Below are 22,908 nucleotides of genomic sequence, written 5' to 3' on the forward strand. Positions count from 1 at the left end.
AGAAGAGAGGGGGGAGTCAGAAGAGAGGGGGGTCAGAAGAGAGGGAGGAGTCAGAAGAGGGCGGGGAGTCAGAAGAGGGCGGGGAGTCAGAAGAGAGGGGGGAGTCAGAAGAGAGGGGGAGTCAGAAGAGAGGGGGGAGTAAGAAGAGAGGGGGGAGTCAGAAGAGAGGGGGGAGTCAGAAGAGAGGGGGAGTCAGAAGAGAGGGGGGAGTCAGAAGAGAGGGGGGTCAGAAGAGAGGGAGGAGTCAGAAGAGGGCGGGGAGTCAGAAGAGAGGGGGAGTCAGAAGAGGGCGGGGAGTCAGAAGAGGGCGGGGAGTCAGAAGAGAGGGGGAGTCAGAAGAGGGCGGGGAGTCAGAAGAGGGCGGGGAGTCAGAAGAGAGGGGGAGTCAGAAGAGAGGGGGAGTCAGAAGAGGGCGGGGAGTCAGAAGAGGGCGGGGAGTCAGAAGAGAGGGGGAGTCCACAACCTCAAACAGTCACACTCCAAACAGTAATTGTAGTAGTAATTGTCTCAGCAAGGGTGTAAAATGACTTGTGTGTCACAAATGATTGTGCTGTCATTTAGAAGGGTTCATAATCACATTGTTTTAGTACCAATACCTTTCTCCAATAGAATCACACTGGAAATAGAATGTTTTACCATCAACCCACCCTTAGCTGTGGAGGTCTATACAGTATATATATATCGTTATAGACGGAGGAAATAACCCTGAAGATGAGAGATGAATATGAAGGGAAGGGTTGGCTTCAGATGAGCAAGGCAGTCCGCTACACTCCTCTCCTCCTCTCCTCCTCTCCACCGCTCCATACCAGCTCCCCTCCAGCTGCTCAACACATTAAATATTTATCCTCCCTTCTATTCTCAGTTATCTCGTCTCAGTGTCCTCCCCCCGTCAGTCAGCCAGCCCCATCCACCTCCCTCCCTCCCTCTCTCTCTCCCTCTTCTCTGTTATTTCTGGCTCCCCCTATCTCTGCTGTGCCATGCCGAGTGCTCACTGCGGCAGGGAAAACAGTTAAACATCGCTCAGGGCTCAGGAACAGTTCCACTTGTGCTCCCCCCTCTCTATATGTTGCTTGTTGCACCCATTTGAAAGTATGTTAGCAGAGCACTGATGTGGTCTCTACTCTACACTGATGTGGTCTCTACTCTACACTGATGTCTGTGGGTTTGCATTGTTAAGGCATCTAAACTGCTGGTTCAGATTTTGGTGAGACAACGGAGGGGAAAGTGAAAATAAGATGGAAGAGATGAAGAAAGTATTTTCATATTTCCCCCCCCCCAAATAATGGTCTTCCTGCTTTCAGCACACAACTTCATGGCTAGGAAGAAAACCCACACGCATATTGTTTGTTTTTAAACAGTATACGTTTTTTTTTTTTTTAAGCCAAAAAAATCTAAGCAAAGAAGAAATTCAAATGATATACTTATATAATCTCTTTACTATAAGAATAATATACTACCTTTACCATATGATAAAACAAACGCAAAATCAAGACGAAAAAAAAAATACATTTTCATTAATAACTTCCAAAATGATACAAAAAATAGATAATGGCTTTTAGGGTGGATGGAGCTAGAAATGGAAGTATGGCTTAAAACAACATGAGAAAAACTACAACGTAAAAAATGAAATGTATCAGAATCACATCTAAACACGGAACGTGTTAAACAACCAAATAAAAACGGATCGGCACTGTCACAAAATGCAAACATACACATGAAGGATGTGGAAGAAGCTAAATGTAGAAAATGAGGAGAGATAGTACATTATTCATGTGGATATGTAACATTCTGTATCTCCCCTACTATTTAAACTCTCCGAGCTAAAGTTGATGGGATCATTTTGAGTATGTAGTAAACATGACATCCGTGACACTAAAGCTGCCTTAAGACTTCTTTAAATGTATAAATATATCTTAAACAATGACTTTGGCAAAATTTAAAGAAACATCACAGACATGTATTACTATATACAAAAACACACATCACACGAGAAAGAAAAAAAAAGACAATTGAAAAGGTTGGATTCAGATATTTGCTGGGCATCTGAGGATTAGGTAACTTTTACAGTGCTGGGTATTCCATGTCTCACCATGGCGACTGGGACACCACTAAACACCTCATGTTGACTCATTAGTCTGTCTATAAAGTGTCTCCCAGTTTGAACCTATCTCAGATCCTCAACTGTTGTACGGTAACAAGGTGGAACAAGAAAAACGTTTTGAATGGCCGACCCATGATCACAGTTTCATGGTGAGAACACAACAAACCAAAAACTATCAAGGAATAGTTCATAAAAAGAAAAATAACTCACACAATATAGCAAAAGTGAAATGGCGACATCCTTTTAAAACATATGGTTTCCTTCATTGAGATTTCATGGTGGATGGCAGAGAGAGAGAACAATTCAACAAGAGGTTTTTAATGTACAGTTACAGGGCTTTGCTGAGTGGCTCCACAGCAAGATTGCGGTCCAACGACCAACCAGACAGTAGCGACACTGTTGGTATTCAGAGCAGGTTCAGGCTCTGCTCTCTAACTCTGACAACCACCTAGGAGCTGGGACACGATCGGTACACTCACAGCCAACATGGAGTGAATGGCCGGCTATGTGTCATCATGGATAAATCACTTGCTTTCTGTGGTGACAAGGGAACGCTTCTAGTCATAGCGATGGCTGTCTCTGCTAGGCATGAGAGGGTGAGAAATGAGTAGGGGCTGTTTGCAGCGGCCAAAAGAACTCGAAAGCAGAGAGTTTCTGCAATGGTGCATGGTTAGCTTGTGCTACCTAGCATGTCTTTCTGTGCCTTAGGGAATGTGGCATCGTCTCTATCCAGCACACTGTTGTACAAAACAAATGTCTAAATGTCTGGTTTGGCTGGTCTTGATTCATGAGTACAGCAATTGTATGAATCTAATTCAGTCTTCACTATTTAACTCACATTTTAATGTCTTCTATCATTCACAAACAATGTATTAATTTATCTTTTTCAGATTCATAAATAAAAAATCTCTCTAATATTTTCACTTGTGTATATTACACGTTGAAGATGGGAAATACATATGGTTTTGCACAAAGGTAAAACACTAAATAAAAGTATGAGTTAAACCTCTCCCAAATAAATAAAACTCATGTTTAGCTGGGTTGGGCTTTCTGGGTAATCTGTGACCTTGCGTTCAACTCTTACGAATTCCAAAGAGGTTGTTGTAAATGCTGCGTCTTCTTCTTCTTATAATTTTAAAGTTCAAATGTGATTCCTTTTAAAAAGGGCCTGAGTTACGGGTTCTATTCCTTCAACGCAGGACTGACGAACCAGTCCTCAACTGGATCCTTGGGTACATGCTGAGATCCACGCCTGAGTCTTTCCTCTCACACCCAAACATCGCTTACATGGGAGGAACGATCATTCCAGGAATCACTGTTGGGTGGAGAAGAGAGAAAGGGAGAAGGCGGAGGGAAGAGAGAGAGAGAGAGAGAGAGAGAGAGAGAGAGAGAGAGAGAGAGAGAGAGGAAGAGAGAGAGAGAGAGAGAGAGAGAGAGAGAGAGAGAGAGAGAGAAGGAAGAGAGAGAGAGAGAGAGAGAGAGAGAGAGAGAGAGAGAGAGAGAGAGAGAGAGGGAAGAGGGAGAGAGAGAGAGAGAGAGAGAGAGAGAGAGAGAGAGAGAGAGAGAGAGAGAGAGAGAGAGAGAGAGAGAGAGAGAGAGAGAGAGAGAGAGAGAGAGAGAGAGGGAGAGAGAGAGAGAGAGAGAGAGAGAGAGAGAGAGAGAGGGAAATAGAGACAGAAAGGGAGATTCGGTTAATACATAAAAATGTTCCCTATGTTTTCCTCACATAATAATTACTCTTTAAATACAGCAATCTGTTCTCACATCTGCATAACAAACTATGCCCCATGAAACTATGACTCAAATACGCTTTCAAACAAGGTATAAATCATTTATATATTTTCAACAGCCTTGCCAAATTGGCACAAATTGGACACTTGAAACGCTTGATTAGTGTTGTCAAAACCCGTGCCTTAATTGTTTGCATGCACTGAAGCTCATGTCTGTGTGTTTGTGACGTATTACATCATCCCCGGCTGGCTTCAAACAGCTGCATGGGGATCTGTGTCAACATAAGGAACAGAGCTATGCTTAATGAAAGCTCCAAATCAAACCAAGGGTGACAACAGTACGCAGCGCAGTGAAGACACACCAGGCACAATCCTACACAACACTACACTACATACATTGTAGTGTTGTGCAGTGTTGTGTATAGTGTTGTGTAGTGTGTAGTTTTGTGTAGTGTGTAGTGTTGTGTGTAGTAGTGTTGTGTGTAGTAACACACAACACTACACACACCACTATACACAACACTACACACAACACAACACTACACAACATACAACACACTACACACAACACAACACTATACACAATACTACACAACACTACATAACACTACACAACACACCATAACACTACACTACGCTACACAACATTACACAACACGATACAACACAACGGCTACACAGTACACTACACACTACACTACATAACACTACATAACACTACACAACGTAACACAACACTACACAACACAACACAACACACTACACACTACACACAACACAACACTATACACAATACTACACAACACTACATAACACTACATAACACTACACAACGTAACACAACACTACACAACACACTACACTACATAACACTACATAACACTACACAACGTAACATAACACTACACAACACAACACACTACATAACACTACACAACGTAACACAACACTACATAACACTACATAACACTACACAATTGTTGTGAATTTATTATAAATAAAAAAATGAAATATCACATTTACATAACTATTCAGACCCTTTACTCAGTACTTTGTTGAAGCACCTTTTGCAGCGATTACAGCCTCCAGTCTTCTTGGGTATGACGCTACAAGCTTGGCACACCTGTATTTGGGGAGTTTCTCCCATTCTTCTCCGCGGATCCTCTCAAGCTCTGTCAGAATGGATGGGGCGCGTTGCTGCACAGCTATGTTCGATCGGGTTCAAGTAAGGGCTCTGGCTGGCCCACTCAAGGATATTCAGAGACTTGTTTCAAAGCCACTCTTGCGTTGTCTTGGCTGTTTGCTTAGGGTCATTGTCGTCTTGGAAGGTGAACCATCAACCCAATCTCAGGTCCTGAGCACTCTGGAAAAGGTTTTTAATCAAGGATCTCTGTACTTTGCTCCGTTCATCTTTGCCTTGATCCTGACTAGTCTCCCAGTCCCTGCCGCTGAAAAACATCCCCACAGCATGATGCTGCCACCACCATGCTTCACTGTAGGGATGGTGCCAGGTTTCCTCCAGATGTGACGCTTGGCATTCAGGACAAAGAGTTCAATCTTGGTTTCATCAGACCAGAAAATCTTGTTTCTCATGGTCTGAGAGTCCTTTAGGTGCTTTTTTGGCAAACTCCAAGTGGGCTGTCATGTGCCTTTTACTGAGGAGTTGCTTCCGTCTGGCCACTCTACTATTAAGGCCTGATTGGTGCAGTGCTGCAGAATGACCATCAGGTTCTTGAGCACCTCCCTGACCAAGGCCCTTCTCCCCCGATTTCTCAGTTTGGCCGCCAGCTCTAGGAAGAGTCTTGGTGGTTCCAAACTTCTTCCATTTAAGAATGATGGAGGCCGCTTTGTTCTTGGGGACCTTCAATCCTGCATAAATGTTTTGGTACCATTCCCCAGATCTGTGCCTCGACACAATCCTGTCTCGGAGCTCTACGGGAAATTCCTTCAACCTCATGGCTTGGTTTTTACTCTTACATGCACTGTCAACTGTGGGACCTTATATAGACAGGTGTGTGCCCTTCCAAATCATGTCAAATCAATAGAATTTACCACAGGTGAACTCCAATCAAGTTGTAGAAACATCTCAAGTATGATCAATGGAAACAGGATGTGCCTGTTTCCTTGGCAAAGGGTCTGAATACTTATGTAAATAAGGCATTTCTGTTTTTTATTTTTAAGACATTTGCTAAAACTGTTATGGTCATTATGGGGTATTGTGTGCAGACTGGTGAAAAAAACAAACAATTTATTTAATACATTTTATAATAAGGCTGTATCGTAACAAAATGTGGAAAAAGTCAAGGGGTCTGAATACCTTCCGAAGGCACTGCCCAAAATGACAATATACTGTATATAATTCATGTTTGACTAGAATGAACCAGCTCCATCATCACCAATCATTCACAGGGAAATGGATTTGAGTTGGGTACATGGTGATCATTCACAGGGAAATGGATTTGAGTTGAGTACATGGTGATCATTCACAGGGAAATGGATTTGAGTTGAGTACATGGTGATCATTCACAGGGAAATGGATTTGAGTTGAGTACATGGTGACGGATTGATATAGTTGTTCCCTGAGCGGAGCCTAACATGTCCAGTGTAGTGGGACAGGCCAGAGGCCAGAGGGCAGAGGTCAGAGGAGGACCTCTAAGGTGTGTTCCTTAGAAGTGTGTAAGGAATGTTTATTGCTTGAGATTTCACTTGACGTTAGTTATGCAACTGCTGACAAACACCAAAAAGGATTCTGGGTGTTTTTCTGCAGGCGTTTTGCTACCAAATCTACTGCTGATGGAATCAAGAGAGGCAGGAAAAGTTATGCACGCACGCACGCACGCGCACACACACACACACACACACACACACACACACACACACACACACACACACACACACACACACACACACACACACACACACACACACACACACACACACACACACACACACACACACACACACACACACACACACACACACACACACACACACACACAATGTGTTAGCTCATCGATAAAATAACACAATATGTCATAAACCAAAATCACAAGTGTAACGTACAAAAAGAAATCCTTTAAAATGTTTATGTGAGGATATCAAAATGATCTTTAAATAATCCCAGATTTGGTTTACTAATCTTAGAACAATCTGATTTACATGGAAAGCACAAATGCTTCTCAACTATTCCGGCTGATAATATGGCCGACTGCACAGGAACTATTGCTGTATGTGGTATCTTCTGGCAGTTGTATGCCAGTTCTGTCAGACTGTGAGACGCACGAGACTGGGAGAGAAGGAGCTTGGGTTTAGATACCACATCATGTATGACAGTGACTCAACTCTAGCTTTGATCTGCAGTAGTGTAACACAAACCGAGTCAGTCGGTGGGTGTATGTCAGTGTAAATAGCGACAGTATCGATTGTCAACAGAGCCCAACAGCTGTCTTTGTTGATCATCTCCCAGCCTAGTGTGGGGGGGGGGGGGGGGGGGGTTGATCAGATAGAAGAGCCTTTCTGACAAACTGCAGATCGAGAGAGAGAGAGAGAGAGAGAGAGAGAGAGAGAGAGAGAGAGAGAGAGAGAGAGAGAGAGAGAGAGGAGACTGTGGAAGCACACTCCACTGTACTATGCTACGCTACGCTATCTTACAGTGTTAAAGGAGTGATGTTGTGCTCCTGTCTCAGCTTTTGTTTGGCTGGTGGAGCTCTAACACTAAACTATGATTTAAAAGATACTTTCCAAAAATAACATCCTATACTGGTATCCAGTCAAGGCTTGGCGGGTTTATTGAATAAACAAAGACCTTATGTAAATTGTGAGATTTCTCTTTCTGATTGTGTTGCAGTAATGTACAGTCGTGGCCAAAAGTTTTGAGAATGACACAAATATTAATTTCCACAAAGTTTGATGCTTCATGTGTAGATATTTTTGTCAGATGTTACTATGGATTACTGAAATATAATTACAAGCATTTCATAAGTGTCAAAGGCTTTTACTGACAATTACATGAAGTTGATGCAAAGAGTCAATATTTACAGTGTTGACCCTTCTTTTTCAAGACCTCTGCAATCCGCTCTGGCATGCTGTCAATTAACTTCTGGGCCACTTCCTGACTGATGGCTGCCCATTCTTGCATACGCTATGCTTGCCACAGAATTTGTGGGTTTTTGTTTGTCCACCCGCCTCTTGAGGATTGACCACAAGTTCTCATGGGATTAAGGTCTGGGGAGTTTCCTGGCCATGGACCCAAAATATAAATTTTTTGTTCCCCGAGCCACTTAGTTATCACTTTTGCCTTATGGCAAGGTGCTCCATCATGCTGGAAAAGCCATTGTTCGTCACCAAACTGTTCCTGGATGGTTGGGAGAAGTTGCTCTCGGAGGATGTGTTGGTACCATTATTTATTCATGGCTGTGTTCTTAGGCAAAATTGTGAGTGAGCCCACTCCCTTGGCTGAGAAGCAACCCCACAGATGAATGGTCTCAGGATGCTTTTGCTGTTGGCATGACACAGGACTGATGGTAGCGCTCACCTTGTCTTCTCCGGACAAGTTTTTTCCCGGATGCCCCAAACAATCGGAAAGGGGATTCATCAGAGAAAATTACTTTACCCCAGTCCTCAGCAGTCCAATCCCTGTACCTTTTGCAGAATATCAGTCTGTCCCTGATGTTTTTCCTGGAGAGAAGTGGCTTCTTTGCTGCCCTTCTTGACACCAGGCCATTCTCCAAATGTCTTCGCCTCACTGTGCGTGCAGATGCACTCACACCTGCCTGCTGCCATTCCTGAGCAAGCTCTGTACTGGTTGTGCCCCGATCCCGCAGCTGAATCAACTTTAGGAGATAGTCCTGGCGCTTTCTGGACTTTCTTGGGCGCCCTGAAGCCTTCTTCACAACAATTGAACCGCTCTCCTTGAAGTTCTTGATGATCCGATAAATGACTGATTTAGGTGCAATCTTACTGGCAGCAATATACTTGCCTGTAAAGCCCTTGTTGTGCAAAGCAATGATGACGGCACATGTTTCCTTGTAACCATGGTAACCATGGATGACATAGGAAGAACAATGATTCCAAGCACCACCCTCCTTTTGAAGCTTCCAGTCTGTTATTCGAACTCAATCAGCATGACAGAGTGATCTCCAGCCTTGTTCTCGTCAACACTCACACCTGTGTTAACGAGAGAATCACTGACATGATGTTAATTGCAATTCATCTGATCACTCTTTATAACATTCTGGAGTATATGCAAATTGCCATCATACAAACTGAGGCATCAGACTTTGTTAAAATGTATATTTGTGTCATTCTCAAAACTTTTGGCTACGACTGTATGTATTGGGTCTGTTGAGGACAGCAGTGTGCCTGTCCGGTCCTGGGAGAAAGCTCTGTGTTCCCACACCCACACAGCTACAGCCTGCCCTGCCCTCTAGCCCCTACGCATTCATGCCCTTTCTCCTCATTCACACACAGGAAGATAGGCACGACCACAACAGCATTAAAGCCAAATAAAAGGACAAACTTCTGAGTAATATGACTACTCTGCCAAATGCCCTTTTAGCTGAATAAACAAAAGCACAGACCAAAATTAGAGATATCCTCTCATCTCTCATCCTCTCTTTTGTCAAAATATACAACTGCAATATGAGGATGGTTGATGTTAATGTAATGGGTAAGGTGATGGGTAGATGGGTGGAACGATGGATGGATGGATGGACGGAGGAGTGGATGGAGAGATGGATGGTTAGTGGGACGGAGGAGGAGAAGGGAGGATGGGTGCATGCCAGAAAGAGTAACGTACTTCAGGAAAAGGCCAGGCCCTGCAGCGAGCTGGTAGTGGAGTACTTGCTAGAGTCCACAAAAGACTGATCTGAGGGAGGGAGCGCAAAGAGAGGAGGGGAGGAGAGAAAGAAAAAAACAACATGTGTCATTTCAAGGCCAGAGAAGGGGAGGAGGGGAGGAGGGGAGGAGGGGATATTGGGACGTAGAGGTTGGTTAGAGAGAGACATAATAGTGTATCGATTGGCTAAGGGGCTCACCTTGGAGACCGTTGCCGTTGGTGCAGGTGGGTGGGGGTGAGGTCTGAGGTCGCACCACAGGGGCGAAGGCACTCTTCTGCTTGACGGCCGACACCATGTTGGCAGGGGAGAAGGAGAAGATCCCAGAGGAACTGCTACAGTTAGAGGGCAGGCTGGTGGAGGATGCCATGGTGGGGCTGGAGGGAACGACTGGAGGGATGGAGAGAGGGAGAGATGGGGAGAGAGATGGGGGAGGGAGGGAGGGAGAGATGGGGAGGGAGAGGGATGGGCGGGAGGGAGGGAAGGAGAGATGGGAAGAGAGAAGGAGGGAGGGAGAGAGGGAAAGAAAGAGACAGAGAGAGAGCGAGAGAGAGAGAGAGAGAGAGAGAGAGGGGGAGAGGGGGTAGATAGGGGAGGGAGTGAGAGAGAGAGAGAGAGAGAGAGAGAGAGAGAGAGAGAGAGAGAGAGAGAGAGAGAGAGAGAGAGAGAGAGAGAGAGAGAGAGGGAGGGAAGGAAGGAAGTAAGGAAGGAAGGAAGGAAGGAAGGAAGGAAGGAAGGAAGGAAGGAAGGAAGGAAGGAAGGAAGGAAGGGAGGAGAGAGAGGGGGAGAGGGGGGAGATAGGGGAGGGAGGGAGTGAGAGAGAGAGAGAGAGAGAGAGAGAGAGAGAGAGAGAGAGAGAGAGAGAGAGAGAGAGAGAGAGAGAGAGAGAGAGAGGGCAAGAGAGAGCGCGAGAGTGAGAGAGAGAGAGAGAGAGAGAGAGAGAGAGAGAGAGAGAGAGAGAGAGAGAGAGAGAGAGAGAGAGAGGGGGAGGGAGGGAGGGAAGGAAGGAAGGAAGGAAGGAAGGAAGGAAGGAAGGAAGGAAGGAAGGAAGGAAGGAAGGAAGGAAGGAAGGAAGGAAGGAAGGAAGGAAGGAAGGAAGGAAGGAAGGAAGGGAGGGAGGAGAGAGAGGGGGAGGCATAGCAAGAGGTTAATTTCACCATGTAAGATTAATAATTTATCGGAGAACACAAGAAAAAAACAACTCTTTAAGTATTCAAGGGGGAAAAGTTTCAAACGAGAGGAAATTAAATTCAAGTTCATTCTTACAAATGAATGCTTATTGGTCAACTATTCAACCCAATCCACCTAGCAGTGGTCTCTTAGGTAGTTAAAACAATGCAATGCTAGCACACTTAGTCAATCATTTGAATTCAACATTCACTGCTCATCAATGTTTTTCTTACTGGTTACACTTTATTAGAAGTGATTCTTGTTATTTCACCATTTAAATAGATGTATATCTCCATCCAGGCAGAACCATGAAACAATGGCACAATCCATTTATCAAATCCTAACTAATCAATTCATGAAAATTGGAAGCACAGAGCCCAGGCTCGTGGATTGATTGGAAGTGTCTAATAGAGTCAGCCAGCCTTTTAAAATACTTGTTAACATCTTGGGGAGCAAAGTGATGAAATTGAATTGTTACCCCTCCAATTAGTTTATTGATTTAATTAACAGTCTTTAATTCCGTGGCCAGGCTAGAAAGGATCTGCGATACGGCCAGTCAGGCATTGCAAACAGACAATACCACAGTGACTCTCAATCCAATTTCAGGGCAATCCGATGGAACACAATGTTAAGGAGAGAGGCCGCCAGTCCTCCACAAGCCCAGAGCATTCCAGCGTGGTTTCTCCTCCTAACCAGAGTAGTGTTCATAAGGCTTGATGTTGTCGGTGGAGATTTATCTGCCTGAAAGAAATCTGTAGGTGTCTGTTCTTAGATCCATGCCAAACGGTCCTCAAACAGCTGGCACCCACCATCATCATTAGACCAAACAAACCACCTCTCTCTCTTTGTCTGTCTCCCTCTAACACCCTCCCTCCGGGTTTCCCTCATTGGAAAAGGGGAGTCAATTCAGAATTTAGAGGAGAACAACAACATCGTGGATGTATGGCTGTCAGATGAAAGGCGATTAGAGGAGAGGACTGGTTTTTAAGAGTTATTCAGGCTCCAGTACTGGGAGACTGCCAGGCAGACAGACAATAGGGGAATAGCTCTAGATCTGAAGGCCTCACTGGTCACCACCAGGCCTCCCTGTCACCACCAGGCCCCCCTGTCACTACCAGACCTCCCTGTCACCACCAGGCCTCCCTGTCACCACCAGGCCCCCCTGTCACCACCAGGCCCCCCTGTCACCACCAGACCTCCCTGTCACCACCAGGCCTCCCTGTCACCACCAGGCCTCCCTGTCACCACCAGACCTCCCTGTCACCACCAGGCCTCCCTGTCACCACCGGACCTCCCTGTCACCACCGGACCTCCCTGTCACCACCGGGCCTCCCTGTCACCACCGGGCCTCCCTGTCACCACCGGGCCTCCCTGTCACTACCGGGCCTCCCTGTCACCACCGGGCCTCCCTGTCACCACCGGACCTCCCTGTCACCACCGGACCTCCCTGTCACCACCGGACCTCCCTGTCACCACCGGACCTCCCTGTCACCACCGGACCTCCCTGTCACCACCAGACCTCCCTGTCACCACCAGGCCTCCCTGTCACCACCAGACCTCCCTGTCACCACCAGGCCAAACTCTCATAAACAACCAAATAGGGAGAGAAAATTCCCATTCCTCTCATCCCTCCTGAAAGACCACAACTCTGTTCAGTACTGGGCTACCAACCAGAACCCATACTGTACAGCTCCTCTAGAGTCACTGGGAGGAATTACAGCAGCAATATGGGCACAGACATAGGGGGAGCCATGCACTGAATAGTGGGTGAGCTGAGTGTGGGTGGGTGGGTGAGCTGAGTGTGGGTGGATGGGTGGGTGGGTGTGTGGGTGAGCTGAGTGTGGGTGGGTGAGCTGAGTGTGGGTGGGTGGGTGAGCTGAGTGTGGGTGGGTGGGTGAGCTGAGTGTGGGTGGGTGGGTGGGTGAGCTGAGTGAGTGAGTGAGTGAGTGAGTGAGTGAGTGAGTGAGTGAGTGAGTGAGTGAGTGAGTGGGCTGGCTGTCGGTGGGTCGGCCGATTGGATGGATGCAGGTGGGTGAAGGCGGATGTGAGCTATCTGTGGGTGGCTAGAAGTTGAGCTAGAGTTGGACTCACTGGCGTAGGGCGAGTTGGCAGCGCTGCCGTTGAGGAAGCTGGGGGATCCTCCCAGGTTGGACATGCCAGTGTTGCCGTAGCCGTTCATGCTGGTGGTCACAGAGCTGTAGTTACTCTGCTGGGGGGTGGAGCTGGGCACATAGCCATGTGGAGACACGCTGCTCGTGTTCCGACTGAAACCTACACACACACACACACACACACACACACACACACACACACACACACACACACACACACACACACACACACACACACACACACACACACACACACACACACACACACACACACACACACACACAGAGAGAGAGAGAGAGAGAGAGAGAGAGAGAACAAAGATATCAGTCACCTTTCTTCAGTCACCTAATCATAGAAGCACGTGTGTAACGTCACAGACAACGTCACAGTGTAACGTCACAGACAACGTCACAGTGTAACGTCACAGACAACGTCACAGACAATGTCACAGTGTAACGTCACAGACAACGTCACAGTGTAACGTCACAGACAACGTCACAGTGTAAAGTCACAGACAACGTCACAGTGTAACGTCACAGTGTAACGTCACAGACAACGTCACAGACAATGTCACAGTGTAACGTCACAGACAACGTCACAGTGTAACGTCACAGACAACGTCACAGACAACGTCACAGTGTAAAGTCACAGACAACGTCACAGACAACGTCACAGTGTAACGTCACAGTACAACGTCACAGACAACGTCACAGGCAACGCCACAGACAACGTCACAGTACAACGTCACAGACAACGTCACAGACAACGTCACAGTGTAACGTCACAGTGCAACGTCACAGACAACGTCACAGACAACGGTACAGGCAACGTCACAGACAGCGTCACAGTACACCGTCACAGACAACGTCACAGTGTAACGTCACAGTACAACGTCACAGACAACGTCACAGGCAACGCCACAGTACAACGTCACAGTGTAAAGTCACAGACAACGTCACAGACAACGTCACAGACAACGTCACAGTGTAACGTCACAGACAACATCACAGACAACGTCACAGTGTAACGTCACAGACAACGTCACAGGCAACGTCACAGTACAACGTCACAGACAACGTCACAGGCAACGTCACAGTACAACGTCACAGACAACGTCACAGGCAACGTCACAGACAACGTCACAGGCAACGCCACAGGCAACGTCACAGTGTAACGTCACAGACAACGTCACAGTGTAACGTCACAGACAACGTCACAGTGCAACGTCACAGACAACGTCACAGACAATGTCACAGACAACGTCACAGACAACTTCACATTCACAAAACACGGCAGCTACGTTTCTATTCAGTTACCGGTTTCTATGACGATAGCGCCACACCCGTATCGACCCGCCCCCTCACCCTGATTGGCTCCCTGGGAGGACTCGGACACGTTGACGGCCAGCTGGCCAGGGAAGGAGTTGACCCCCATCATGCCTGCGTGGACGGAGCTGTTGCCCAGGCCGCTCAGCTGGTTGTGGTTTCTGGGAACATTGTAAAGAGCCTCCGCTATGTCCGCCGCCCGCTTCAGAATCATCTCCTGCCACAGGAGAACACAGTTAGACAAGCGTTCACATATACACTGGTAGAGGAACCACAACACTGGTATCAGTGAAAGTAGCTTTTATATAAACAACACTGGTACCAGTTAAAGTAGCTTTTATATAAACAACACTGGTACCAGTGAAAGTAGCTTTTATATAAACAACACTGGTACCAGTTAAAGTAGATTTTATATAAACAACACTGGTATCAGTTAAAGTAGCTTTTATATAAACAACACTGGTACCAGTGAAAGTAGCTTTTATATAAACAACACTGGTACCAGTGAAAGTAGCTTTTATATAAACAACACTGGTACCAGTTAAAGTAGCTTTTATATAAACAACACTGGTACCAGTTAAAGTAGATTTTATATAAACAACACTGGTACCAGTTAAAGTAGCTTTTATATAAACAACACTGGTACCAGTTAAAGTAGCGTTCACAGAACAACACTAGTGACAGTTTAAAGGGCCAATCAGCAGTTGACACAGTCTCCCGACCTCTGTCTGGGTAAACAGCTGAGGAATGGAGCTGGAACCATATTAAAATTCATAGACAGAGCTATGGATGCAATGACTGACCATCCATGATATCAACATGACAGTTTTAACCATGTTATGAGGATATATAGTGTTTGTTTACAATTACATTGTTTACAAACAATGGCGTAAATCCAGCCTATATGTTGTGTTCTGGTGGGGTACGACAGTAGAACCAGCCTATATGTTGTGTTCTGGTGGGGTACGACAGTAGAACCAGCCTATATGTTGTGTTCTGGTGGGGTACGACAGTAGAACCAGCCTATATGTTGTGTTCTGGTGGGGTACGACAGTAGAACCAGCCTATATGTTGTGTTCTGGTGGGGTACGACAGTAGAACCAGCCTATATGTTGTGTTCTGGTGGGGTACGACAGTAGAACCAGCCTATATGTTGTGTTCTGGTGGGGTACGACAGTAGAACCAGCCTATATGTTGTGTTCTGGTGGGGTACGACAGTAGAACCAGCCTATATGTTGTGTTCTGGTGGGGTACGACAGTAGAACCAGCCTATATGTTGTGTTCTGGTGGGGTACGACAGTAGAACCAGCCTATATGTTGTGTTCTGGTGGGGTACGACAGTAGAACCAGCCTATATGTTGGGTTCTGGTGGGGTACGACAGTAGAACCAGCCTATATGTTGTGTTCTGGTGGGGTACGACAGTAGAACCAGCCTATATGTTGTGTTCTGGTGGGGTACGACAGTAGAACCAGCCTATATGTTGTGTTCTGGTGGGGTATGACAGTAGAACCAGCCTATATGTTGTGTTCTGGTGGGGTACGACAGTAGAACCAGCCTATATGTTGTGTTCTGGTGGGGTACGACAGTAGAACCAGCCTATATGTTGTGTTCTGATGGGGTACGACAGTAGAACCAGCCTATATGTTGTGTTCTGGTGGGGTACGACAGTAGAACCAGCCTATATGTTGTGTTCTGGTGGGGTACGACAGTAGAACCAGCCTATATGTTGTGTTCTGGTGGGGTACGACAGTAGAACCAGCCTATATGTTGTGTTCTGGTGGGGTACGACAGTAGAACCAGCCTATATGTTGTGTTCTGGTGGGGTACGACAGTAGAACCAGCCTATATGTTGTGTTCTGGTGGGGTACGACAGTAGAACCAGCCTATATGTTGTGTTCTGGTGGGGTACGACAGTAGAACCAGCCTATATGTTGGGTTCTGGTGGGGTACGACAGTAGAACCAGCCTATATGTTGTGTTCTGGTGGGGTACGACAGTAGAACCAGCCTATATGTTGTGTTCTGGTGGGGTACGACAGTAGAACCAGCCTATATGTTGTGTTCTGGTGGGGTACGACAGTAGAACCAGCCTATATGTTGTGTTCTGGTGGGGTACGACAGTAGAACCAGCCTATATGTTGTGTTCTGGTGGGGTACGACAGTAGAACCAGCCTATATGTTGTGTTCTGGTGGGGTACGACAGTAGAACCAGCCTATATGTTGTGTTCTGGTGGGGTACGACAGTAGAACCAGCCTATATGTTGTGTTCTGGTGGGGTACGACAGTAGAACCAGCCTATATGTTGGGTTCTGGTGGGGTACGACAGTAGAACCAGCCTATATGTTGTGTTCTGGTGGGGTACGACAGTAGAACCAGCCTATATGTTGTGTTCTGGTGGGGTACGACAGTAGAACCAGCCTATATGTTGTGTTCTGGTGGGGTACGACAGTAGAACCAGCCTATATGTTGGGTTCTGGTGGGGTACGACAGTAGAACCAGCCTATATGTTGTGTTCTGGTGGGGTACGACAGTAGAACCAGCCTATATGTTGTGTTCTGGTGGGGTACGACAGTAGAACCAGCCTATATGTTGGGTTCTGGTGGGGTACGACAGTAGAACCAGCCTATATGTTGTGTTCTGGTGGGGTACGACAGTAGAACCAGCCTATATGTTGTGTTCTGGTGGGGTATGACAGTAGAACCAGCCTATATGTTGTGTTCTGGTGGGGTACGACAGTAGAACCAGCCTATATGTTGTGTTCTGGTGGGGTACGACAGTAGAACCAGCCTATATGTTGTGTTCTGGTGGGGTACGACAGTAGAACCAGCCTATATGTTGGGTTCTGGTGGGGTACGACAGTAGAACCAGCCTATATGTTGTGTTCTGGTGGGGTATGACAGTAGAACCAGCCTATATGTTGTGTTCTGGTGGGGTACGACAGTAGAACCAGCCTATATGTTGGGTTCTGGTGGGGTACGACAGTAGAACCAGCCTATATGTTGTGTTCTGGTGGGGTATGACAGTAGAACCAGCTTATATGTTGTGTTCTGGTGGGGTACGACAGTAGAACCAGCCTATATGTTGGGTTCTGGTGGGGTACGACAGTAGAACCAGCCTATATGTTGTGTTCTGGTGGGGTACGACAGTAGAACCAGCCTATATGTTGGGTTCTGGTGGGGTACGACAGTAGAACCAGCCTATATGTTGTGTTCTGGTGGGGTACGACAGTAGAACCAGCCTATATGTTGTGTTCTGGTGGGGTACGACAGTAGAACCAGCCTATATGTTGTGTTCTGGTGGGGTACGACAGTAGAACCAGCCTATATGTTGTGTTCTGGTGGGGTACGACAGTAGAACCAGCCTATATGTTGTGTTCTGGTGGGGTACGACAGTAGAACCAGCCTATATGTTGTGTTCTGGTGGGGTACGACAGTAGAACCAGCCTATATGTTGTGTTCTGGTGGGGTACGACAGTAGAACCAGCCTATATGTTGTGTTCTGGTGGGGTACGACAGTAGAACCAGCCTATATGTTGTGTTCTGGTGGGGTACGACAGTAGAACCAGCCTATATGTTGTGTTCTGGTGGGGTACGACAGTAGAACCAGCCTATATGTTGTGTTCTGGTGGGGTACGACAGTAGAACCAGCCTATATGTTGTGTTCTGGTGGGGTACGACAGTAGAACCAGCCTATATGTTGGGTTCTGGTGGGGTACGACAGTAGAACCAGCCTATATGTTGTGTTCTGGTGGGGTACGACAGTAGAACCAGCCTATATGTTGTGTTCTGGTGGGGTACGACAGTAGAACCAGCCTATATGTTGTGTTCTGGTGGGGTACGACAGTAGAACCAGCCTATATGTTGTGTTCTGGTGGGGTACGACAGTAGAACCAGCCTATATGTTGTGTTCTGGTGGGGTACGACAGTAGAACCAGCCTATATGTTGGGTTCTGGTGGGGTACGACAGTAGAACCAGCCTATATGTTGTGTTCTGGTGGGGTACGACAGTAGAACCAGCCTATATGTTGGGTTCTGGTGGGGTACGACAGTAGAACCAGCCTATATGTTGGGTTCTGGTGGGGTACGACAGTAGAACTAAGCTCATGAGGCATTTATAAGATATATTTGTAAAGAATTAAGGGGTACATATTATTCATTTAAAATATAAAATAAATGTATTTAACAATCCCAGATTGCCACTTTAAGGACAGGTGACATTAACATGAGACATGTAGAGTTCACATCTGTATCCCTGTTACACTACTGTCAACATTAGTCAACATGTCATTTCCCCCATATATTACTGTTACTACACTCCTCTTGTCTAGACAGGGCGACACTACGTAGGTCACAAATGACCTGCTGTTTGTTCAATGTGTAATGACTATTTTCACCAAGTGGCAATATATTGGTAATAGCAGGGATAATTAATGTGGACGTGTCTTGGAAGTATTTGATGAATATTTAATCAGGTATGCTATTAACCACCGGAGATTAATGAATAATGACGTATAACTGGTGTGAACGCGGACGCAGGGGGATGTGGCAGGATGTGGCGGGGACAGAGGGAGAGATGGTGTCTGTCTGAACTGCACCTGGTTGTTGTGAGGCATCCCATACAGAGCCTCCACGAGGTCTGCTGCCCTCTTCAGAATCACTTCCTGTGGAAAGAGAGAGAGAGGGATGGAAGTAGGGAGAGAGAGAAAGAAAGAATGAAAGAAAGAAAGAGAGAGCGAGAGAGAGAGAGAAAGCGAGAGAGACAGAGAGCGAGAGAGAAAGCGAGAGAGGCAGAGAGCGAGAGAGAAAGCGAGAGAGACAGAGAGCGAGAGAGAGAGAGAGAGAGAGAGAGAGAGAGAGAGAGAGAGAGAGAGAGAGAGAGAGAGAGAGAGAGAGAGAGAGAGAGAGAGAGAGAGAGAAAGAGAGAGAAAGAGAGAGAGAGAAAGAGAGAGAAAGAGAGAGAAAGAGAGTGAAAGAGAGTGAAAGAGAGTGAACGGGTGAGATGGTGTAGCAATATATTGTTGTTCAGCAATAAACATTGAAAGACCACATATTTGGAGTTGTGTCATCTACTGTAAAACCCTCAACTTTCACCTCTGTCCTGGCTCTTTTACAGTGCAAAATGCCATTTGGTATTTTCCATGGAATACCTTGAACATTTTCTTTTAGTGAGTACCATTGCCAACAACCTAATACACAGGAACTATACTGTATAGCAGCCTATTGGATTGTTCAGACTCTGACAGAGAGACAGAGAGAGAGAACAGCACCACTATTGCTCTCTACGTCTGCTTTCTATTGGAGAAAGACAATGAAATCTGTGTGAAAAGGTCACTAAAGGACTTCTTCATACACTCTTCATTGGTGTTGGGAAATAATTCAGCAAAAACACTTCTTTCACAGAAGACATTTCCATGGCGATTAGACAACAGTCGTCAGCACAAAAAACATTCTTGTTAATGAGAAACAATTATTGAAGTGAATCATTTTTCAACTGTGTGGGGGGGGGGGGGAGTATCCCGAGCCAAGCTGAGCCAACTGTCTGAAGTATTGTCGTGTGTAAGCCGTTAGCTGTAGTGTTTCTCATAAGCACTAGCCTCCCTCCACTCCAACTCATCAAACGCTTTATGGCAGCAGAGGGAACTTCACTCTTATCTTCAGTCTAAGACACAGGCCCCCAGGGACAATTACAACAATAATTCCATTTAGTTCTGTGTTACTTTTCGACTTGTTTTGTTAAATACGTTGTTTGTTTTGTTGTTGTCTATAAAGCATTTTATGTGTTGTCAAGTCCATTATGTCTTCGCATAAAAAATTATTTCTTAAAGGAAGCTTAGGGTCGTTCCACCAATTCGGTGCCTGTTTGGGCTTTTAGGCTGGGATTCTGTATAGGCACTTTGTGACATCTGCTGATGTAAAAATTGCTTTATAAATACATTTGATTTGATTTGTGCAACTTGGTCAAAACATTTCTGTCATAAAGAGCACATGTTCAACTTTATTAAGAATAAAAAAAAGTTGCCCATCTCAAGAGGTAAAATAAAAATAATAATTTAGGAAGTGCCTATTAAGTGCCAAATAAAGTAACAGGGTTGACCGTAACAGAGTTGACTATAACGGAGTTGACCATAACGGAGTTGACCATAACAGAGTTGACTGTAACAGAGTTGACCGTAACAGAGTTGAGTATAACAGAGTTGACCATAACAGAGTTGACTATAACAGAGTTGACCGTAACGGAGTTGACCATAACAGAGTTGACCATAACAGAGTTGACCGTAACAGAGTTGACCATAACAGAGTTGACTATAACGGAGTTGACTGTAATGGGGTTGACAGTAACGGAGTTGACAGTAACGGGGTTGGGGATTTCATTTTAAATCAGCCATAAATCCCCTTGTGACAGGGGGAATGGAAGCGTGTTGTGTGCAACAGGGAGCGGCAACTGAAAGCAAGTTTCACAAAATAAATTGAATTGTTGAAACATTTTCTAGCCTGTCTATCTCTGGGTAACAGGGTTGACGTGTTATGATCGACCTGCTGTTTTCCACCACAAAACACCAGAAAATGACCAATTGTTGTCACGATCGTAGTGAGGAGACCAAAGCGCAGCTTGATGTGAATACATACTTTTAATGAACGACGAATAAACACAAAGAACATTAACCAAACTAACGTGCCTGCTATAAACAAAGAGTGCATACATGCAACTTCACAAAGACAATAACCCACAAACTAAACTGGAAAATGGCAACCTAAATAGGATCCCCAATCAGAGACAACGATCAACAGCTGCCTCTGATTGGGAACCAATCCAGGCCACCATAGACCTACATATGCCTAGACTAACTACACACACCTAGACATACATAAACCCTATACAATACCAAAACCCCATAGATATATAAAACCCCTAGACAAGACAAAACACACATGCCACCCTCGTCACACCCTGACCTAACCAAAATAATAAAGAAAACAAAGATAACTAAGGTCAGGGTGTGACAATTGTAGAGCCACCACACCTGCTTTTACGCTAGGATTAGACTATTAGATGTTTAATGTGTCTTTTGAATAAAAAAAATTATAAAATAATAATAGTTTCACCATATTAAAACGAGAGTTCAGTTCACGTAACAGTGTTGACCTTAAAACGAGGGACAGGCGTAAATGAATCACTAATCACATTAAATAAATAATAATATTCAGAAATGACTTTGTCAAAGCAACAAGATAACGAGGGCATTACAAATGAGGATGGAATTCTGAGACATTTTGGGATTAAATGGGTTAAAATCTTCCTGGAAATTACACAGGGTTGTAGGAGGGACAAGCCTTTATTCAGATGTATGTTTTCCTTGTGGTCTATATTAAAGGGCGTTTCATTTCAAATTAAATGTTTTAATATTCCTACTTAAAATATTAAAAGGCACTCTTTTCATAGAATGACCCTATATTATACAGAATATTCAGACCATTCATATGACTGTCTAAAAACAACATTAAGGTGTGGCGATAGGCTACTTTCCTGTAGGCTACCCTGATCTTTTTATACAATCATTCTCAGACACGTACAGTACTTCAACTGGCAACTATGAATTAAGATATATGCAATAACAACCGTGTTTTCTTTGTTGTGAAATTGTGAAACCAGAGACAGAACAGTAATACAATGTAACAAATAGGAGTTTGCCACATTAAAGAGCCAGGCCTATTAACTGTACAGTAAAACCCTTCGACCCGGATCAATCCGTTTTCCTCTTTACATTCCTCCTTTCTCTCCTTCCTCTGTTCCGCCGTTGTGTCTGTTTATATTTAAACAGACACCTGGGTCTGAAGGGTCCTTTTTAAAAGTGAATGTGCTGGGCCCACAGCGTGAGGCCGTGGAACGACCGGCAGGAGATTGCTCTCCAGTTCCCGGCGTTAAACCTCTGCTGTGAACACGACATGCAGCACGTGTGTGTGTGTGTGTAGGTGTGTGTGTGTGTGTGTGTGTGTGTAGGTGTGTGTGTGTGTGTGTAGGTGTGTGTGTGTGTGTGTGTGTGTGTGTGTGTGTGTGTGTGTGTGTGTAGGTGTGTGTGTGTGTGTGTGTAGGTGTGTGTGTGTGTGTGTGTGTGCGTGTGTGTGTAGGTGTGTGTGTGTGTGTGTGTGTGTGTGTGTGTGTGTGTGTGTGTGTGTGTGTGTGTGTGTGTGTGTGTGTGTGTGTGTGTAGGTGTGTGTGTGTGTGTGTGTGCGGATGCTGGAACATATCGCCTCTCAATCAGCAGCTGAAACCCGGGGCCGTACTGACAGAACATGACGAGGAGGTCAGAACAGCAATGAGGAGTTTAGTACGCTGTCCAAGGTGCTAAATTCACTCAATTATGCCAACGCTGCCACTGTGTTAACCTCTCATTTCTGCCTCAGTGGGCCGGGGAAGGACTGGGGGAGGAAGGAGAGGAGAGGACGCTCCACACCGTGCCTGCCTCCCACCTTCCCACAGCCCTAGAGAGATGGAGGGATGGAAAGACGTGGGGTCCGAGGAGAATATAGAGAGAATATAGAGAGAGGAAGGGGAGATGGAGGAGAGTGTGTTTCTTTGGTCTTGTCGTCTGTCTGTGTAACCCCAGCCCCCAGCCCCCAGAGAGGCAGGTATGTCTGT

General features: G+C 45.7%; 1 protein-coding gene across 8 annotated transcripts in view; it reads right to left on the bottom strand.

Annotated features, from left to right (window-relative positions):
• Positions 1 to 218: 218 nt before the first annotated feature.
• Positions 219 to 22,908, bottom strand: part of LOC139537810 (transcription factor COE1-A-like) — a 310,976-nt gene continuing 288,286 nt past the window's right edge. Inside the window, exons 12-17 of one of the 8 annotated variants that reach the window (XM_071339613.1) lie at positions 18,866 to 18,931; positions 14,264 to 14,489; positions 12,927 to 13,106; positions 9,867 to 10,055; positions 9,629 to 9,697; positions 219 to 3,416 (exon numbers count right to left, since the gene is read on the bottom strand). In XM_071339613.1, coding sequence (XP_071195714.1) covers positions 9,630 to 9,697; positions 9,867 to 10,055; positions 12,927 to 13,106; positions 14,264 to 14,489; positions 18,866 to 18,931 — 729 coding nt within the window. In that variant the 3' untranslated portion in view covers positions 219 to 3,416; position 9,629. The remainder of the gene's footprint in view (positions 3,417 to 9,628; positions 9,698 to 9,866; positions 10,056 to 12,926; positions 13,107 to 14,263; positions 14,490 to 18,865; positions 18,932 to 22,908) is intronic. The other 7 variants (XM_071339616.1, XM_071339612.1, XM_071339615.1 and 4 more) reach the window with 7 other exon arrangements.

Source organism: Salvelinus alpinus, chromosome 13 (genome assembly GCF_045679555.1).
Source record: "Salvelinus alpinus chromosome 13, SLU_Salpinus.1, whole genome shotgun sequence".
Classification (NCBI taxonomy): domain Eukaryota; kingdom Metazoa; phylum Chordata; class Actinopteri; order Salmoniformes; family Salmonidae; genus Salvelinus; species Salvelinus alpinus.